General features: G+C 37.9%; 1 protein-coding gene across 2 annotated transcripts; it reads left to right on the top strand.

Moving 5' to 3' along the window:
- Positions 1-748: 748 nt before the first annotated feature.
- On the top strand, positions 749-21055 carry LOC137940599 (TOM1-like protein 6). Of its 2 annotated transcripts, none has more exons than XM_068785759.1 (9): positions 749-952; positions 2372-2450; positions 4656-4754; positions 12570-12683; positions 13291-13454; positions 13580-13661; positions 19279-19364; positions 19574-19846; positions 19954-21055. In XM_068785759.1, exons 1-9 carry the CDS (start codon positions 846-848, stop codon positions 20825-20827), a joined length of 1878 nt encoding a protein of 625 aa, XP_068641860.1. In that variant the 5' UTR covers positions 749-845; the 3' UTR covers positions 20828-21055. The 2 variants fall into 2 exon arrangements, with proteins under 2 accessions (XP_068641860.1, XP_068641856.1); XM_068785755.1 differs by having other exon boundaries at positions 12561-12683.
- The last annotated feature ends 814 nt before the right edge of the window (positions 21056-21869 follow it).

The raw sequence follows: 21869 nt of genomic DNA, 5'->3' as shown, positions 1-21869 counted from the left end.
TTGGATTGGACCCAACCGATTATAAACTTGACGTCTTATCCAATCTGGCGGTAACGGTTTCTGACACGCCATTTATGAGCCATCGGACCGGCTTTTCGCATCTTTAGTTTTCAATTTTGTGTTTTTCCGGCCCGAAATTAATTGCTAGGTTAATCATTTCCATATTATTATTATCGTTTTCTTGGCTGCCGGTGGGACCCAGCCCGCAAAAGACGGTGGTGATATGTACTTTCGGAAGTTTGTACTTCCACCGTGTAATCTCCTTTCTTGTTTTTTTTGTACTCATATGACCTAAGTCACGTGTGAAACTGGGCCCACCATTATAAACAAAGGACGCCGTCAGATTCAAGTCAATTTCAATTTTGATAGGCGACATAATTGAGGGTATTGTTGTAATTAATGAATATGTTTGGGGCGATTAATTACAAAACGTCTTGGATGTCCCTGCGCACGCCAGGAAAAAGTCGACCAATTAAACATATATTTTTTGACTTTTTTATTCTTGTCTTCTTTGCTTCCTTTATCGTGAGACGCCTTCACGAGAGACCCCCTGGATCGTGTCTTGTTTTGTTACTACAAGCGCTTCTTACGCATCCGCGTCTCACGTCAGATAATACGTGTTTTCTTACTAAGAGGGAAAAAAACAAGGAAAGAAAGAAATTGCTAAGTCAGAAAGCCTCTTTTACCGGACCTTTGTAGGAACCCTTTTTTTATGCGTATTTCCTTTTTGTTTTGTAATTATCTCAATATTTTTAGCTCGTCGTCGTCCCTGTCCGAGTAATCGCAGTTCCTGAAGCTCTAACTATCAATATTTCTCTTCTTTGTGGTTTCTCATCGATAGCAAGATGTCGTCGGCGACGGTTCGGGTCGAGAAAGCGACCAGCGATCTGCTTATCGGGCCGGATTGGACTATGAATATGGATATATGCGATTCTATAAATACTGACCACTGGTAATCGTTGGAGGATTTGAATTTCATGCGGTTTATGTGATTCACCTTGTTTTCAGACTGAATAATTATGGAGTTAGTTGTGAATTCCGTTGAGTTAGTCTAGTCATCTTTAGTTATCATGGAAAAGTGGTCTTGTTCGGTGGTACGTTGAAATCTGTTATTGATAAAAAAGAAAAACAGAAGAAGCTTTGGTTTCGAATTTCATTCATTTGCATCATGAATAGTATAATCGATTGTTGTTTTCAGTTGAACTGATTTGTTCTTGTCACTTGGTTTGGTTTGTTGACTGAATTCGTGTACCCGGAAGATAAGTTCTCTCTTTACAAATTTCTGTTTTTCCTTCTGCTGAACTTTTTTTTTTTTTTTTTTTCTAATTGCTTCGCGTTCTTTTCCCCCCTCTGTTCTGAGAGATTCATATTACTTGCGTTTGTGGATATTTGTTTGCAAACCTCCTGATAGTTAACTTATTCAAAGGCTGTATTTCCCTGTCAGGGTTTGTTAAATATTATTTGAATTCTTTCCTCGCATCTTGTTATTTCAATCTACTAGGTTGCTGCTGTTTGATCACTTAGTTCTTTTTCAGATTACTGTTCTTTTCAACGCTTTAACCTTGGCTTTTGATACTTTCAAGTTTGGATCATAGTAATCACTAGGCTGATTTGATTTGTTTTTTATTTCTTGAAAGAATCACACTAATTTGTTTCTTGGATATTGATTACATAGGATATCTAAGTACTCTATGTGCCCGTAAGATTTGAACCCAGGACTTCAAGAAACCTCATGGTGTGGCAATTGAGCTAAAGGAAACCCATGTATTATCTTGTCATTTTTTTAGAGTTTGGGTTTCCACATTTATGTTTAAGAAACTCTTGTTTTGACTTTACCTGTCTTCGTCCATATCTTTCATGAGGTGTTTTTTGTGTTTATATGGTGTTCAATATGATAAATATAGCTGAATAATTTGTTGTACAGTTAACTCTTTTGCTTGAGACTTCTGCCTAGAGTTTTAGTATTTGTGTACTCTCTACTTTGAATTTTAGTTCTAATTTTCTTCCTTTGAATTGGTTTCTGTTGCTCAATACTAACTTTAAAGAAATGATTTAATTGGTTTTGTATTGACTATCCATGAATCATAGCTACTTTTCTCTCTTTTCTCGTGGTATGTATTCCTTGAAAAATGCGACCTTTTCCATGTGTTCTTTTTTTAACTTTAGTTTGTGCTGTTCCCCCATAGTGTGTATTTGAGCTGCCGAACTTGGCACCTCTTAGATTTGTTGTGCTGGATCAAATCTTTATGGATCAACTATAACTTTTTTCTTGGCTTATGTCTTACGCTAGATCTGATAAGTGCCACATGTTATTGCTTATTGTTGCCGTGCATAATTTAGGTGGCCTGTTTTATTCATTGAATTTGTTCAGGCAAGCAAAAGATGTGGTGAAAGCTTTGAAGAAACGTCTTCAGCATAAGAGTCCAAGGGTGCAACTGCTAGCCTTGACGGTATGTGTGCTAACAAAATGAAATTTTTTAGCTTCGTAGAGTACATAGTAAGGTCATTAAGGTTGAAAATGGCTCCAATAAAGCCACAAATATCCTAACTTTCAAGAGGAAAACAGCCAAGCACATCTGATGAGCTGTTATTACTACAAACTTAGACACTAGGATTCTGCTGACCATAAACATTCCTTGATGAGTTGGACATTGTAAGTTATGAACATTCAAAACAAAAAAATCCATGAAATCTTTTTGTAAAAGGTAATTTATATACAGGACTTTTCCCAAGCAATGTGTAACTCAACTCTGGAATAGTGTTTTTGGCACATGGCAATTTCAAGAGTTTTTCAAGGTCATGCCATTCCTCAGAAGCATGTAGCATCAAGATGGAAATCAAGGCTGGATTCCCTGCTCTATCAGCAAGATAAAGCCTCTGCGAAAATAAGAGCAACATGTGCTAGGGTCTCATTCATATTGTAGGGTTGAATACCCACCCCAGATGATGTGAAGGAAGGAAGAAAAATACACTTCAAATGTCAGATACATGTGCACGAACTGTGCTTGTCCAGGGTGGCTTCTTTTCATGCCTTCAAAATTTAACTTGCCCTGGACCAGCGGGATAGTCATCAAATTTGAACAGTGTTATCCCTAAAAAAGCACATGATGTTAGTCTTCAAATTTATTCGCCTACTCAAGCAAGTTGTACTAGAATAAGGTTCTCTTATTTGACACCATGTGACAGCCGCCAATATTATTTTTCAGTAAACAACTATCCTAGATCTGGTAGGGGCAGAGGGAGCTCTCATGAGTGAAACCTTTTGGAAATGCCTCTAAATAAAAACTGAAACCAAACCTTTGAAAGAAAGTGTTCTGAACTAAAAGAGCAACGAGCAATGGAGTAATGAGTGGTCGATTGTTTCCTCTGCTGAATTGTTGATTTTATGAGGATTAGAGAGCTGGGACCCTCATCTCCAAAGCTGGTCAGGTATCCTGATCCTTCTCTTAAAGAAATATCAAATACAAGTGCTTTTATTAGTCGGCCTAAAAAAACTTCGAAGTGGAGTTGTAGAAACATCCGTAGAGAGCTTATGAATATTTCATAGAAGGATAGTACAGTACTCTCCAGAAAGTTGCCAATTCCAACCATCTTATCCTCCACTGCCTTGAGTGTGTAATTGTTTAACACTAAAGCTTGCTTTCTTCAATGGCCCCATGATCAAACAAATTTCAACTTATATTTGAATTCCATCCACCTCCACCAGCATCTGACACTCTCGAGACATGCACTGAAATACTCAGCTTTCTAACAACATGATTGAGCAAAGCATATTCCTTTGTTAGAATTGTGGAGCTGAATGATAGTCTTCCAAGAAGATAATCCATGCATCTGGCTTACTTCTGAATACCAAATTAGACAATAAAGATGGTTAACATTTACATAAGGAGATGGAGATCATGAACCTTTTGGCTTGTTGGTTACATGGCACAGTTCACCTCCATAAGGCTGCCTTTTCTGGGCCAATGTGCCATGCCTCTAGGCAGGAAAAGCAGGGTTCTTCACCTTTATGCTCCTTCTCCCAACCATCTAAAGTGTTGGCTTGCTAATTTCATCCCAGTTCACTAAGTGGTCCTTGAAATTGTCAGTTTCCTCTCCAGTAGAGTAGAGTACTTAATTCAATTGCATAAGAGACAGAGTGGAGTGGTCATTCCATCAAGTTGAACCAGAAAGAAAGTCCTCCTCTGAGGTTACCGTTCTTCATGATACACAGGCTGGTCGGTCCAGTTGAATGGGTCCAATTGAATTTATCCAATCTTTCTTTTTTTTTCTAAAGTTTCTTAGGTTTAGGAAATTTCTCATTTCTCTCATTTATAATATGGGATTACTTTTTTTTTTTTTTTTTTGAAACGGGGATTACTTTCTTTTACTTTTCCTTTTTTTTTTTTTTTTTGGTTTATGAAAGCACATCTAGCTTGTTATTTTTTGGTTTTTGTTGCTTCTTGAGGAAGTTATGCGATTTTTTCTCCCATGAAAACAGTTTTCAGGAGCAGCAAAGGATCTTTTTGAGTAAGGATGCATGTTCGTTTCATAAAATTACCTTCTAGATACATTACTTTCAAAAAAAGGAATAAAAAAGGAATGGATTGCTTAGGATTGATGTCTATGAGAAATTCATATGAATCGTTTTGTATAATTATGGCTACTACTTGCAGCTTCTGGAGGCAATGATAAAAAACTGTGGTGATTATGTGCATTTTCAAGTTGCTGAACGGAATATTTTACAAGAGATGATAAAAATAGTGAAGAAAAAGGTAAAGTTGTTTGTGCTATCATGATGTTTGTTTTGTAATGTGGCTTCATTTCTTTCTTTACAAGTTATTCTTTTTCATACTTTGACCAATAGAAGTGTTGTTTTGGTAGACTAGTGATCGACTCTTTTGACAAGAATCCTAACTCACCCTGCCTGTTTCTAGATGATTATTGGATGTGACCATTCTGTCAGAGATTCTATGAATACTTACAAAATCTACTTACACAATATATAGAAATTTATGATTAATGAGGTTTTTGAGCTGTGTAATCTGGCCAAGATCATCTAATTAGTGGTTGAAGATTGCTAAAACTTAAGAGGAATACAAGATGTAGAAAAAAAAAATCATAAAGAAATGTTAAATCCTACTTGCTATGATATCATTTTAAGGTCTAAGTCCCATCCCAAAATGAGTAGCTCCAATTACGAGGTCTCTTCCCAAGTTATAAGAATTGGTTTTGTAATCTTAGATGAATATTTAACATTCTTAACATGCCTATCATCACCTTCTTCTAGCATAGTGTCAACAACCCAATTAGATGATCTGGGATTGTAGGTTCAAGTAATGAAAACTGCTTAGAAAGAAGTCTATGGCTTCATCAAAGAACTGTGCAAGCCTCCACATAAGGTCTTTTGTTTTCATCCATGGTGCATTTGGTCTAGTCTCTTCCCAAAGTGACTCACCAAATTTAGGAGGCATGTTCCTAAGTAACACAGTCCAAACCCAAATCAATGTTGAACTATTCTTGCAGAACTAGATCTCTCACTCTTAGACAATAAACTTGATATTTAGAGGACATGTACAAGTATAGAATAGAGAGGACTTGTACAACTATAGAATGGAAACACTTTGTAATCACTTATGATTCAATTGATTACCACCAAAGAGTCTCCTCCCATTGTGAGAGGGTTTGTTGAATAACATTGTTCAGTTTTTCATGAGGGCTAAAGATCAGCTTAGTTGAATTTGTGCTAACATCTTGACCGTAAAATAGATTAGCTTACTTGTAGAGGTCATTGTAGAAAATGTGTATCACAAAGTGGTCAATAAGGCTAAAGATCACATCTTAATTGCGTTGTCCTTTTGTTGCTGTCTAGGGTGTTATGCTGCAGAAATTGACTTGCATTGTTATTTTCCTACATCTATTTTAGGTTTTTGGGCGCAGGCCTTTAAGAGGCCTTTGCCAGATCAATGTAAGGACTTGTGTAAAACAATTGTTTTAGCCACCATTTTGGGCTCTTTGGGAACATAGAAACTGGAGAACTTTTATAAACAAGTCCTGTTCGATCAGGCGAGTGATTTATTGTAATTCCCTGTATCATTTTAGATTAGTAAATTCCCTTTCTTTCAGCATACGGAAACTGTCATTCTTTGTGGGCATTGGATGACTGTGGTTGCATTTTTTTTTTCATCCAGTCCTTTCTCTGTTTCTCTGTGACACTTGCATCATTGTTAGATGTTCTTTATGTCACCCTCTTTCCTCTTTCTATTTGTCAATAAACTTAGTAAATATCTCATTTTCTCTGTTATTTTCGCTGCTACTCATGTTTTCCAGGACCCACAGTTGAACCAGGTAAATGGTGGTGACCATGAACATGGTGGTTTATATCATTTAATTGTTGATCACTCTATAATGGTAGCAACTACAATTACAACATTGCAATGACACTACAGACTTGGCCACCCTTCAATCTTATCATTAGAACAACAAGTTCCATCATTAAAAACAATTTCTAGTTTAGAATGTAAGTCATGTCAATTAGGTAAACATCGTCGGGGGTCTTTTCCTCCAAGGGATGAGTGACTATCTTTGAGATCATTTTCTTTGGTGCATTCATATATTTGGGGACCTATGATTGTATTGAACATCTCCTATTTTCAGTGACTCTTTCTTTGTTAACGACTTTTCCAGGGGTTTATGTTTTCGTTTTTCAAGCTTCTCGTGCAATAGTAATAGTGGGTTTCAGCTCATATTTAGGAGAGGAAAAAATTTGAAAGAGGTGGGCAATAGATGAACTTGAGAGAATTAGGGCAGACACAAAAGCATAAACAAAAATAGACATGTTCGTAGACCTAATTAAGGCGCCCTTGCCTTTAAATAAGATTACAACCTAATTTAGACTTAAGAGTCCTTCTCAAATTACTGTATCCAAACTAAAATCTCCTAAGTGACTAGGAGAAGAAAGCTTCAACCCAAAGGAAACTCCTAAACCTATCAACTTCTCCTACTTCAAACCATGGACAAATTTTACCTAGGGAGTACAAAACTACCCCTACTTAAAACCAATAATTCTCCTTATACCTACACCTATAAATGCTAACATACTGCTACACTTATACTCTGACATTCCACCCCCTACAGAACCTTCTCCTCAAGGTTCAAAAGTGCCATCCTCAATCGGGACCAACTGCACTAGAATTGTGGTCCTTGCTATTGTAAAGATAAAGCTAGAACCATTTACGTAAGTGGCTTGGAGTGAACATTTCATCACTATTGCAACATAGGCCCTTAGAGCGTGGTTTGTTTTATTTTCCTCGAGATTAGGTGCTTCAAGGGGTGATATTGGGACCAGCAAACGGTGGTTGTGCAGATTTGTTGGTGATCTTAAGTGGGGTTGAGTGGCCTAGGGCCAGATCCTGAGCTCGTATGGCTAGTTGCTTTTCTTCTTGCATGTGTGCCAGTGCAATGACATCAACTAACAAAAGTGGCGTACCTCAGTACCTAGTTATGGCTTGAGGCCATTGATGAATCTCCCTATTTGTGACTTTTTTTTACCAGTCAATCCTGTTGCTATCCTTTCAAATTCAGATTGGTAGGATGCAATCGAGCTGGTTTTTTGTAGCTTGTGGAGGGCAGCATCAAAATCTGTGTACTTGAAGGTCCATGTAAAAATCAAGATTTGGGTAAAGGAAGATGAGAAAATTGAGAGAAAAGGAGAAAGGAGAAGAAGAATTTTCTGAAGAGCTTGAAAAGACTTTGTTGGGAACTTTGCACAAATTCCCAGACTCAAATAAGTGTTTTGAGTTACAACCCCTATACACTTAATAAACATTAATCTCCTTATATCTCCCTAACTACACATCCTATGTACACGAAAATTTAACCACTAATATAATTTAACATGCAGAATAAAATTACATAAAGAAAATCAAACACTTAAGCGGTAAAATGACCAAAATACCCCCCCTGGATTTATTTTCTAACACTCCCCCTCAAGCTAAAGCGTATATATCCAAGAGTCCCAGTTTGTTGCAGACTGATATAAATTCTCGCTTGCCAAGGGCCTTGGTGAAGACATCTCTCAATTGATCTCCAGACAGAACAAACAGAGTTACTACCACCTCCTTTTTCATCACCACATCTCGAACTAAGTGGCAATCCACTTCTATATGTTTAGTCCTCCCAAGAAAAACTGGGTTACTTGCAATAAAGATTGCAACCTAATTATCACAAAACATGCTCATCGGCTCATCTTGGTTGAAACCCAACTCTCGTGAGATTGACCTAACTCACATCAACTCATTCACTGTGTGAGCCATCGTCCTGTATTCAGCTTCCGCGCTGGACCAGATTACAACATTCTGCTTTTTACTTCTCCAACAAACCAAATTTCCTCCTAGGAATATACAATATCCAAAGGTTGACTTTCTATCCAGTTTGGACCCTGCATAATGTGCATAAGAGAGCCTCTATCTTTATATGATTGTTAGGTCTAAAGGAAAAACCTTTTCTTGGTGCTTCTTTCAAATACCTTAAAATTATTTGTATTGTTTCTAAGTGTAATTTTCGAGGATGTTCCATAAACTGGCTCACTATACTTATTGCAAAAGAAATGTCAGGTCTAGTAACTGTTGCATATATTAACTTTCCCACTAACCTCTGATACTGTGTTTTGTCATTTAATTCATCACTCTGCTCATCATGGAGATCATGTCCCACTTTCATTGGGGTAAACTATACTCTTGAAGCATATATGTGACATTCTTACGTTGGGTCATCACAACACCTTCTTTACTTTTCACCACGTCAATGCCCATAAAGTATTTCGACGGTCCCAAATCTTTAGTTTGAAAATGTGCAGACAAACGAGACTTGGTATCCTCTATACTAGAAATATCACTCCCATATAATATAATGCATTCTACATACACCAAAAGCACCACAATTCCAGAGGGCCTCTTCATAAAAAATGAGTGATCATAATGACTCTTCAAGAACCACATAGATACTATAACCTGGCTGAATTTTTCAAAGCAAGCACTTGGACTCTGCTTCAGCCCATAAATCACCTTCTTATGTCTGCATACTTTATGTGTCTCCCCTTGAGCAACATATACTAGAGGGTACTTCATGTATACCTCTTCTTCCAGATCACCATAAAGGAAGGCGTTTTTAATGTCCAGATGATATAGAGACCACCCCAAATTCACTACAATTGAGATCAAAATACGAACAAACGATAAATGAGCAACAGGCGAAAAGGTTTCAAACAAATCAATACTAAAGGTTTGATTATACCCCTTTGCAACCAATTGAGCTTTATACCGCTCAATAGAACTGTCTGCATTATACTTGATAATATAAACCCAGCGGTAGCCAACAACTTTGGTCCCTGTTGGTAGATCACACATTTGCCAAGTGCTCCAAAACATCCATTTCAACATCCATAACTTGCTTCCAATGAGGAGACGAGAGAGCCTCATGAACTAAAGAAGGGATAATGTGGGTACAAATAAACAAAGCAAATTTTTTATAGGAGTCGGATAAGGAACAAAAAGACACAAACTGAGATAACGGATACCGTGTACCTTTACTTTTCCTGACACCCTTCTTGAGTGCAATAGGAAGATGTAGATCATTACCTCCAGGATCTTGAGACGAGTTAGAGTCATGATCCGGTGAGAGAGTTGTGATGATACTTCTTTCTGGTGTTTATATACCTGTAATGGGTTCTTGACACTGACAACTTGTGACGCTCTAACAGGCTCATCAACTGGAATAGGGATAACTGGTGCCGGTTTAGGTAAAGCAAAAGGATCAAAAGAAAAAGACACAAGAGGAAAAAAACGACACATCCTCAAAGAAAGTAACATCAGTAGATACAAATGATTTTCTAGTGGACGGGCAAAAACATTTGTATCCCTTCTGTGTGGGAGAGTGCCCAAAAAATACACACTTAACTACCTAAGGAGACAACTTATCCTGGAAGACCTAAAGACATGAGCAAAGCAAACACATCCAAACACTTAGGAAGAAATAGGAAATAATGGTGCGGACGGTAAAAGAATCTGCATAGGAATTTTTTTGTCTAACCCAGACAAATGCATTCTGTTAAACAAGTTGTAATGATAGCATCACCCTAATAAGACTTGTGCACATGCATATGTATCATCATTGTCCTAGCCACCTCCAGGAAATGGCTACTCTTTCGTTCAACTACGCCATTTCCCTAAGGGATAAAGACACACGATGTCTGATGAATAATTCCTTGTTCTAGACAAAAGACCTAGAATTTATAATTTATGAACTCAAGACCATTATCAGTAAGCAAGATACGAAGTGAAGCAGCAAATTGATTTTTTTTATTTCATTGAAGAAATGTTTGAATACATCAAAAGCCTCAATTTTTTCCTTAAGAAGGTAAATCCTAGTACGCCTACTGAAATCATCAATAAAGAAAATAAAATACCCATGACCAAATCAACTTATCACAGGACAAAGACCCTAGATGTCTGAGTGTACAATCTCAAATAGATGGTTGGTTTTATGAGGTGAGACTGGAAACGAACTTCTATGATACTTGCTCAGTTGACACGACTCGCACTGAAAAGAAGAACTCGATGGAAACTTTGGAGAGGCTTGAGTCAGTTTTGCTGTAGACGGATAACCTAGCCACAAGTGCCACTGTGGAGGAGAATCTACGGTATGTGACGCCTGAATGCTATTATGCTGATGGTTCTCTAGGTAGTATTGCCCATCTCTCTCATGAGTGGAATCAATCATCTTCCTCGTTGTAAGATCCTGAAAACACAATGAGTATGATAAAATGTGAGAGAACAATTCATTGACTTGGCTAGTTGACTAACCGACAACAAATTTAAAGGAAACTTGGGAACAAGAAGCATCAACAAAGGAGACAAAAAGGAAGTAGGAGGAACATTACCTACTCGGATAGGAAAAGTAGAACCATCTACAAGATTAACATGTTTGACACACAGAGCAATAGTATAGCTTAGTTAACGGATGATATACATTGATCTCCTGTCATATGCCAAGGAGCGCACGGTATTATTTTGTAACAAGTCGATTTCATCTTTTCAACCCAAAAAATCTGTATATAGCTCATAAACTCGAGAGAGATTACTCTTTTGTGCATATAAAGATTCTAGAGACAGCCACATGGCCTTTGCTGTCTCACAATTCATCACTTGATTTTTAAGAGTAGAATCAATACGATTGACAATCCAGGTCATAACCTAACTATCCTCTACCTCCCAATCATCATCTGGAGATTGCAAGATTAACATGTTTGATACATAGAGACTCTTTCAAAGCGGAAAATAATGATAATATACCTGACATGTGTCTGGAGGCTCCCGAGTCAAGAACTCAGGAGGGTGACAAGTGAACATGTTAAGCTGCCATGCCTGAGTCAACACTGGTAGAGCTAAGAACTGGGATGGAAGCATGAGCTATAGATGCTGATGTCGAGGTAACAGAGATCCGGGTCATACGTTGAGCAATTTGCTGTTTTTGTTGTATCAATTGCTGCATCTCATTTGGAGCACCCGGTATAATAGACATAGAAGAATCTAAACTCCCACTTCCACTATCAGGAGTTGTAGAATTAACCCATGTAGGCTTTCCAAACTTAACCTATCATCTGTCAGAATAATGATTATTTTTGCCACAATACACACTTCATTTCTAACTTACCGTCACCATAGCCTTTACCTCTGCCTTGGCCCTCTCTACCTCAGCCTCTACCTCTACCTCTAGAGGAATTTGTAGGAGCTGATGTAGTGTTGGAAGCATTATGAGCAGTCACTTCCATTATCTTATCTCCACCTAGACCATCCAATTTTTTTTCAAGAAGCAACTGATTTTGTTGTTTTCTGAACTCATTCTCATCCGTAGTAAACGGATGATATACATTGATCTCCTGCCATATGCCAAGGAATGCATTATAATATTCTGTAACAGTTCGATTTCCTCATTTCAACCCAAAAAAGTTTGTATACAGCTCATAAACTCGAGAGAGATTACTCTCCTGTGCATATAAAGAATGTAGAGATAGGCACACAGTTTTTGTTGTCTCGCAATTCATCACTTGATTTCTAAGAGTAGAATCAATATTATTGACTATCCAGGTCATAACCTGACTGTCATTTGCCTCCCTATCATCATCTTGAGGCATTGGGGGATTATCTTGGATAAACTTCAACTTCTTTCTACCCTTGAGATACATTTTGACAGACTTAGCCCAATTATGATAATAAAATAAAAAATAAAAAAATCTCTATTTGTTGTGACATTTTTTAATCATGTTCTGAATTAAGAGATGGTCACGAGTCTTTTTAATGATTGTACTGACAACTTCAGATTCTAAATGATGTAACATTCTTCAAAGAAAGAAAATAAAATTTTCCTAGACTTTAAGTAAACTGCTTTGCTCTAGTGGTCTTTGTACTGTTTGTACCATGTCTTAAAACTCTATGTTAAATGGTACTATATGCCTGTACTTTTTGCTTTATGTCCATTGACTGATCGCCATTAATGGTGCTATGTAATAAATTTTCATCTAGTTTTTTCAGACAGATATGCACGTCAGAGATAAAATTTTGGTACTGCTGGATTCATGGCAAGAAGCTTTTGGTGGACCTGGAGGGAAATATCCTCAATACTACTGGGCATATGATGAATTGAGGGTATGCTTGCAGCATCAAGTTTACTTCAGAGTATTTTCAATTTAGATCTTCAATATTGACATTTCGGATGAATCCTTCTTTTCTTTTGGTCTTTATCTTCAGTAATTAGATTGTATTACCCATTTTAAGAAGAAAGGAAAAGTTCATAACTTTTACACTATAGTGATCTTGTAACAGCCGTATTGCAAAATTAGATGAGTATTCTATTAGGACTTGGACTTGTTAGTCTGGAGTAATCCCACATAACTAAGTCAGTCAGGAAAAATCCTGTGGCTGTTAGCTTGGAGTAAACCTCCCAACTTTGGCTTGTTGTTTTGGCCAATAACTTAACATGTTATCAAAGCCAGTTCTGTGTTATTGGACTTAGTTTGTGCCCCATTAATTATTTACATCTCAGGCCTGTTAGCTTTCTGTTTACGCCTGATCATGAGGAGAGTTTAATGGAGACAAATCCCACATAACTTAAAGTTACTCATAATTTGAATAGTTATTTTGAAATGACCTGAACCCAATGTTAACAGGGTTTTGAGAGTCTGCCATGGTATCAAATAAACAGATTATAAACTTGAGAGTTGGTAATTTGATTGCTTGTGAATGCAATTTGCAGAGATCTGGAGTTCAATTTCCCCAGCGTTCACGGGAAGCAGCTCCAATATTCACTCCTCCAGTAACACATCCAACTGCAAGACATGCTATAGTTGGCTATGGAATGGCCAGTAATACTACCCGAAGACTTGATGAAGCTATGGCATCTGAGATGGAAAGTTTGAGGTAGAATTTCTTACAGTGTATCTGCTTAAGTAGTCTTGGGACATGTCTTTTATGCTGTTGCTTTTCCTCTCAATATCTTGATGCTTGTCAGCCATTCAGTTTGAATTTTTCTGTTGTATTTTCAGTATATCAAACATAAACTCCATGAAGAGTGTCTCACAGCTCCTGGATGACATGCTACGAGCCTTAAACCCTGGTGATTCTGAGGTGCGCCTTATGTTCACCGTGGTTATATTTTCAGAATTTTGGATCTTCTATTTTTCTTTTCCATTTGTTGTTCTTTGTTAGGATTAAAACCATGAACTGCTTGTATCCTTCTAGATCTTTTTGTTTATGGCAAGTAGTTATGATATAAAACATTTTGTGATTTGATTGCTGTAACCTTTTTCCTTTTCCTCGGCAAGCCTGTTATATACAGTTTCATGCAGTTTTTGTTATAGGTTAGCAATTTTGATGTAAAATTGTACGATAGATAAGATAATTGAAAAAAGTAAGGAGAGAGAGAATTATAGAGAGAAAGTGGAGAAGAAGAGCTCCAAAGGATAGAGCTGCATTGGGGGTCATGCACAACCACCAACCTATTTGTTAGGAGATTTGAACAAAAATTACAAATAAGCCCCACTTAAGTGAAACCCTAATCTCCTTATATTTTCCATTCTACATGTCCTATATACATGAAAATTGGATCATAGGCATAATTCAACACGAGGAACAAGATTACATCAAAATATATAAATAAGGATAAAGTAAAATGACCAAAATGACCTTGTACTTGTTTTTCAACGCTCCCCTTCAAGCTGGAGCATATATGTTAAAAAGTCCCAGTTTGCCACTGAAGGTCCAAAATTCACACTTCCCCAACGCTTTAGTGAAGACATCACCTAGTTGATCACCAGACCGAACATATGGGGTTGTCACCTCCTTCATAACTACATCTTGAATAAAATGACAATCTACCTCTATGTGCTTCGTTCTCTCATGAAACATCGAATTGCTAGCAATAAAGATTGTTACCTGGTTATTACAATACATAGTCATAAGATCCTTCTGATAGAAGCCTAACTCCTGGGCAACAGATTTCACCTTATATTAACTCACTTATAGTGTGGGTCATCGCTTTGTATTCAGCTTCTACACTAGACCGAGCAACCACATTTTGTTTCTTACTCTTCCAACTGATTAAGTTTCCTTCCAAAAATACACAGTACCCAGTAGATGATTTTCGGTCAAGCTTGGAGCTTGCATAATCAGCATCAGAGAAAGCCTCAATCCTTAAGTGATCATTAGGTCTAAAGGAAAGATCTTTTCTTGGTACTCCTTTCGAATATCTTAAGATTCTCTATGCAACCTATAGATGCATCTTACGCAAATGCTCCATGAACTAACTCACTACATTGGCTGCAAATGAGATATCTGGTCTAGTAACTGTAGAATATATAAGTTTACCCACTAATCTCTGATACATTGTTTTATCTTTCAATTTTTTATTTTGATCATCATGAAGATTATGTCCTACCACCATAGGTGTATCAGTTCGTTTAGCTCTCAAAACTCCATACTCTTGAAGCATGTCAGTGACATACTTCCTCTGAGTCAAAAGCAATTCCCTCTTTGCTTCTTGCAACTTCAATACCTATAAAATATTTTAGTGAACCCAGATCTTTGGTCTAAAAGTAATTCGCCAAGTGTGATTTAACTTCTTCAATACCTGATATGTCACTCCCTGATAAGATGATATCATCTACATACACCAATAAGACAATAATCCCAGATGATCTTTTCATAATAAACAGTGAATGATCACAGTGACTTCTAAGAGATCCCTAGGACATAACCACCTAACTAAAATTTTTAAACTAAGCCATAAAAAGTTTTCTTGTGTCTACATACCTTACTCATCTCCCCCTTAGCAACATACCCTGGAGGTTGCTCCATGTACACATCTTCTTCAATATCACCATATAAGATAGAATTTTTAATATCCAGCTGAAACAAAGACCAACCTTGATTCATTGCAACAAATACCGGTATTTTGACAGAAGACAGGCGGGCAACTAGAGAGAAAGTCTCAAATACATCCACTCCAAAAGTCTGGGTACATCCCTTTTCAACGAGACGAGCCTTATATCTTTCAACAGACCCATCTGCATTGTATTTAATTGTATACACCCACCGACAACCAACCACTGCAGCCCCTGCAGGTAAGTCACATAACTCCCAAGTCCCTCTATCTACTAGTGCTTCCATCTCAACATGGCTTTCTTCCAATGAGGAGATAAAAGAGCATCCTGCATTGAAGAAGTAGTGCAAGTGGAGATGCTTCCGAAGAGGAATAGGAAGTTGTAGATCACTTACATCAGGATCAAGAGATGTTGAAGAGTCATGGTCCGGTGTGAGAGAGAGATCTAGAGCAGGATGAGATGTCTGTTTGTGTCAATGTACCTACAATGGTTTCTCAGTAGGAACATCAAGTGTAGTCTGAATACAAACATCTGTTGGAACAAGAATGATAGGCCTGGGAGTTGAGGGAACATGAGGGTCAGACTCAGGCTTAAAGAACTCAAAGAATGGGACATCCTCAAAGAAAGTAACATCTATAGATACAAATGTTTTTCTCGTAGATGAACAAAAACATTTGTACCCTTTCTGTGTCTGAGAATACCCCAAAAAGACACATTTAATAGCCCGATGAGACTATTTATCTCTAGATTGCTTAAAAGCTTGAGCAAAACAAACACTACCAAATACACGTGGTGGTGCGGGAAATAGAGGTGTAGTAGGTAATACAATCTGAATAGGAATTTTACCATCAAGAACTAAAAATGGCATTTTGTTTATCAAAAGACATGCAGTAAGTACTGCATCATCCCAATATGCTTTAGGGATATTCATATGAATCATTATAATTCGAACCACCTCAAGTAAGTGGCGATTCTTGCGTTCAACAACTCCATTTTGTTGTGGAGTGAACATGCAAAAAGTCTCATGAATAATCCTTTGAGATTGACAAAGTGAGTTATACTTCCAATTTATAAATTCAAGACCATTCTCTGAATGCAAGATATTGATGGAGGCTGCAAACTGATTCTTTATTTGATTAGAAAAAAAAGTTAAAATACATCAAATGCTTTAGTTGTTTCTCGAATGAGATAAATCCAAATACGTCTACTATAATCATCAATGAATGAAATAAAATACCTATGACCGATAATCACAAGACAAGGACTCCAGATATCTGAGTGAACAAGCTCAAATAATTTACTTGTCTGATGAGGTGAAACTGGAAAGAACTCTGGTGATGCTTGCCTAGTTGACACGACTTGCACTGAAAAATAATGCTAGAAGGAAATTTTGGAACTTCTTGAATCAGCTTTTCAGGTGATGGATGACCTAGTTTGAGATGCAATTGTAAAGGTGAATTAGCCGTGTGTAACGCATGTAGAGTAATACAGTCCCCCACTCTCATGAGCGGAACCAATCGTCTTCTTCATCACGAGACCCTGAAAAACATAATGAGTAGGATAGAAATTTAAAGAGCAATTCATAGACTTAGCAATTTGACTGATGGATAACAAATTTAAAGGGAACTTAGGAACCAACAATGCAAACTATGGTGAGAGAAAAGAAGTAGGAGTAGCATTTCCCACTCCTTGTACCGGTGAAACTGACCCATCAACAAGATTGACATGCTTAATAAAAAGAGATTCCTTATAAGTTAGAAAACGAGGAAGAAATACTTGACATATATTTGGTAGTTCCGGAATCAAGTACCCAAGATGGGGAATGGCACACTGTAAATGCAAACATTCTTGTGGGAGGAGAAGTATGAGCCAAGGATGTAGAGGGAAATGGAATGGAGAGTTGTGCCATACATTGAGCAATTTGTTGCTGCTGCTGAATTAATTGCTGCAATTCATCTGTGGCACCAGGTGGACTAGGTGCTGTAACATCAGGTACAGGTGCAGTACCCTCATGTATAATAGATTTTGCCCATGGTGGCTTGCCAGACTTTATCCAACATCTATCTGAGTAATAATTAGTCCATCCACAATGAACACACTTTCTCTCAGATTTGTCATCCCCTTGGCCTCATCCCAGGCCTGAATTGTCTCTACCTCGGCCTCTGCCAGCCCCTGTGCTTCCCTTGGATGACTCAGTGTAACCGGATGCTGCAGTTGATGTATTAAGAACAGTGGTTTCACCCACTTTTGCATCTTTCCCTGCTTTGGGCACAATTGTGTTTTCAGCTCTCATTACCCTATTAAAGTAGTTGAGAGGTTAGGTACCTCATCAGAGGCAAGGAGCAGAGCCTTTATGCTATCAAATTCCGCACCCAAACCATCAAGGAATTTTGCCACTAGGAGCTGATTTTGTTATTTTCTAAGTTCCCGTTCATCCGTAGTAAATGTAAGATAAACATTGATTTCCTGCCAAATACCTAGAAATGAACTTTAGTATTCTATCACTGTCCTGTTGCCACACTTCAAACCATAGAAGTCTATATACAACTCATAAACCCTAGAAAGATTGCTTTCTTGAGCATATGAAGCTTTCAGAGATAACCATGTAGCTTTAGCAGTCTCAAAATTCATAACATGATTCCGAAGAAAAGAATTTCTGTTGTTGACAATCCAAGCCATAACTTAGCTGTCATTTGCTTTCCAATTGTCATTCGGAGGGATAGGAGGGTCATCCCTAATAACCTTCAACTTTTTTCTGCCTTTCAAATACATCCTAACAGATTTGGCTCAATTGGGATAATCGTCACTATTTAGTTTTTCAGATGTACTAGTAATAACATCCTTCCTATCAGAACTAGAAGTTTCTTTAGATGGAGTATATACCTCACCAGAATCATCCATAATGTGAATATATAAATGCAAATCAGATCAGATAAGCCTTCCAAACAAGTCAATATGATACGCCAAGGTGGGCCCCACACACAAAAATAGGGTGAAGGCAGTTACTGTGATATGCGTAGATCAAAATACCAGAATCCCAGCTTAAACGTCAAATTCCAGGTCAAATAGATTAAAAAACCATTAAATAGGTCTGACATCAGCATAAATTGCTGATGATGATGTCAGCACGGTACGTTGGGAGTTGGTGCACGTCCCAAGATCAGCATCAAGAACCCCTTTTAGGCAGTTTAAAACATCAAGATTTGTTCTAAGAACAGCAAAAGCAGTAACACTAGGGTTATGGCAGAGAGAAAAATAGAAAAGATTGGATTTTTACCAACCAGTAACTGGAAAACTTGAAAAATATCCTTCTTTTATACAGATGTCAACTTCAAAGGATGAAAAAGTCTGACAAAGAACCATACCAAATGTGATCTACTACTTTGAAACCATGAAAAAAGTAAGGAGAGTGAGATAGAGAGAGAGAAAGTGGAGAATAGAGCTCCAAAGGATAGAGGTGAGTTGGGAGATGTGCACCTATTTATTAAGAAATCTGAACAGAAATTACAAATGTACCCCTCACTTAAGTGATGTCACATTCTTCATGTTCTATATACATGAAAATTAGATCATAGACCTAATTCAACGCGAAGAACAAGATTACCTCAAGATATATGAATAAGGATAAAGTAAAATGACCAAAATGTCCTTGTACTTGTTTTTCAACAAGAATCTTAGCCTACACTCATGATTATGAGAATGTTTTTTTTATTTTTTCAGTTTGTGGCTCACTGAAAGTTACTACTAATTAAATATCTATTGATGTGGAACTTACTATCGGAAGCTTTTTTTTATTACTTTCTGTAATTGTATGAGTTCTTTTACTTGTCAATTAGCTATTACAAATTCTGATTCTCTTGTAGGCAGTTATGGATGAGGTAATCGAGGATCTTGTCAACCGATGCTGGTCCAACCAGAAAAAGCTTGTGCAATTGCTAAACTCAACCACGTATGTTTTATGCAGACATATTTTTCCTGTGTTTATTGGATGATTTCATTTTTGCGAATATTATCTCCTTACCATTGGGGCTGCCTCAGTTTTAGCTTTATTTAAAAAGAAAAAAGATGTCAAAGTTTTTTCTACTTCACTTTTTGGCTACACATCATGCAAGTTCTATGGAGGTTCTTGTTTGACTGTTGTCTTTAATGTAAGGACAGAGATGAAGAGCTCCTTGGACAAGGTCTGGAATTGAATGACAGCTTACAAACATTGCTAGCAAAACATGAAGCTATAGCCTCTGGTTCTCCTTTGCCACCTGAACCTGATAATTCTAGCCCAAGAGTGGTTGCCCCAGCTACTCCTCCGACTGGACCTCTGCCTGATGCGGTTGAAGTAGAGAATAGACCCAGTACTCCCACAACACAGATGTCAATTGCAAGTGATCAGATTGCGGAAGATGAAGAAGATGATTTTGCACAGTTAGCCCACAGGTCACCTTGGAATCTGACTCTTAATTGTCATTGTTTCTATATGGAAATTAACCAAATAAACCCTCTATAGAAGCATCCCATCTAAGTCTATGGTTTCATTCATGCAGGCGTTCAAAACCTAGTCCCATGCCTTCACAGAGTATACTTTCAGAAAGTGACCAAGCCGGAGCCTCCAACTCAGCCTTGGAGGTAAGCAAAGAATTGGCTGTTGTAAATCCACCTACACCTGTCCGAACAAACAACAAAGAACAGGACATGATTGACCTTTTGAGCATTACTTTGTCTACAAACAACCCATCTTCACCTCAAAACTCCCTTAAACCTCCACCTACATCTGATCAAAATGGACAACTAGTACCAGTTTCTCCCTTTGAGCAAGGGTATTCTCAGAGTCCTCAGACGCCTCCTATAAATCAAGGACAAGTACCATACAACAATTATGTTGCACCATGGGCCCAACCTCAATTTCAAACACAGACTCCTCAATTTCAGTACCCACAGTACACACCATGGTACCCACCACCACCTTGGGCAGCCCCTTCCTATCCAGAGTATAATATGTCACCCTCAGCTCCTCATCCTTTCCAGTCTCACCAAACCGTAGCTGCATTCATGCCTGTGGATGCTCACAAGTCTCTAATGCCATATAACTCATTTCCGTCAAGAGGGCATGATGTTAGAGCTACAAACAGAGAAATGGAAACAGCCCCCAGGCCCACATCTGGAAGCAGAACACTCCAACAAATCAATTCATTTGGAGCACGAGGAAATAATTCTCCTATGTATAGTGAAGCACAACTGAGTCCTAAACCAAGGCCTGCTGGAGCTCCAACTGGACAAAAACCATACATTCCTCCATACAGATTATTTGAAGATCTGATTGATTTAAGGAATTCTGATGGAAGTGTTAAGACGGGTATAGCTTCCACAACAGGTTTTTCTGGTTCATCAGGACAAAGTCTGGTCGGCGGGCAGAAGTAAAGTTGCTTTTGTATTTATATTCCATGAGAATTGGCTAAAACTTTTGTTTTTCTGTGAACGATTTGTAAAATATCAAACTTGGTAGATTTCAGAGGTTATATGAAGATATTATTAGTACATGTATGACCGTGGGAATTTGGCATCTTTTATATGTAAATTATGTTTGCAAAGATCGATGTCTCCGTCAGGAGAAATGTTTGTGGCAGTTACCAGTGGTCATTACAAGAAACATGCACCATCTTTAAATGGGTGGAATTGGTTTGCATCCCTTGTAACTATTTCTCTTTCCTCTCTTTCTTCGATCTTTGTTATAAACTTGATCATTGCAGACATGCAGGGTCTTGAAAATCAGGATATTGGTTCTTGGAGGTGTTACTATGAGCCCGTCAGATTGCGATTTCTCGCTGTCCCAAAAGAATCTCATCTTTCATTGGCTCATCCACATCCGGACCACTGCATCGGTGGAAGGTATGTAGCCCTTGGTTCTCATGCTCTCAAGAAGACTCCTAATGTACTCATTGATCTTTTTATACAGAGGGGGAGACCTGTCTCCTGATTCAAAAACATGAACTCTTCTGTCAATCTCATTCCGTGATTGTGCTTTCTCTTTCTTATTCCTCTTGCCAGCATCAACCTTCTAACCGTTGCTACAGGTTCCAAGTCTTCTGAACTACTGTAGAAGTCGGACAACACCCATGTATGAGCCACCTTGAGGCAGCAGTTCAAACAATTTGTCCCCGATAGCATCCACTAGCTGGAAGTGCTTGTTGGAGACACATGAACTAAGGAAATGCCGTCCTAAATTTCTTATCTGGTTGGATAAGAAGGAGACCTCTGTGAACATAAAGATCTGCTTAGATCTAAAGAACTACCCAGGTGCTAATCTCAATTCTCATGCACTGTCTCCCGAAAGTTTATACTTAATTGATACACAAACTTCTTCTGACTGTAACGGCATGAACAATGAAAACCCAAAAAACCAGTAGCTTTTGGAGCTATTTCAACTTGAAATCTAAGGGCGGATCGCAGTCAAGCTGGAAGA

This window comes from Aristolochia californica, unplaced genomic scaffold, assembly GCF_029961685.1.
Source record: "Aristolochia californica isolate CCGP_79_NKW_82.1479 unplaced genomic scaffold, dmAriCali1.0.hap1 SCAF_10, whole genome shotgun sequence".
Classification (NCBI taxonomy): Eukaryota; Viridiplantae; Streptophyta; class Magnoliopsida; order Piperales; family Aristolochiaceae; genus Aristolochia; species Aristolochia californica.
Note: the sequence above shows the minus strand (reverse complement) of the source record. Positions and strands in the feature narration are given on the sequence as shown.

Bases quoted from the DNA above. Each gene is read 5' to 3' on its own strand.
- LOC137940599 (XM_068785755.1), top strand. From the start codon at position 846: ATGTCGTCGGCGACGGTTCGGGTCGAGAAAGCGACCAGCGATCTGCTT. The intron at 13,455-13,579 runs GTAGAATTTCTT...TTGTATTTTCAG, and splicing joins TCTGAGATGGAAAGTTTGAG to TATATCAAACATAAACTCCA. The intron at 13,662-19,278 runs GTGCGCCTTATG...ATTCTCTTGTAG, and splicing joins TAAACCCTGGTGATTCTGAG to GCAGTTATGGATGAGGTAAT.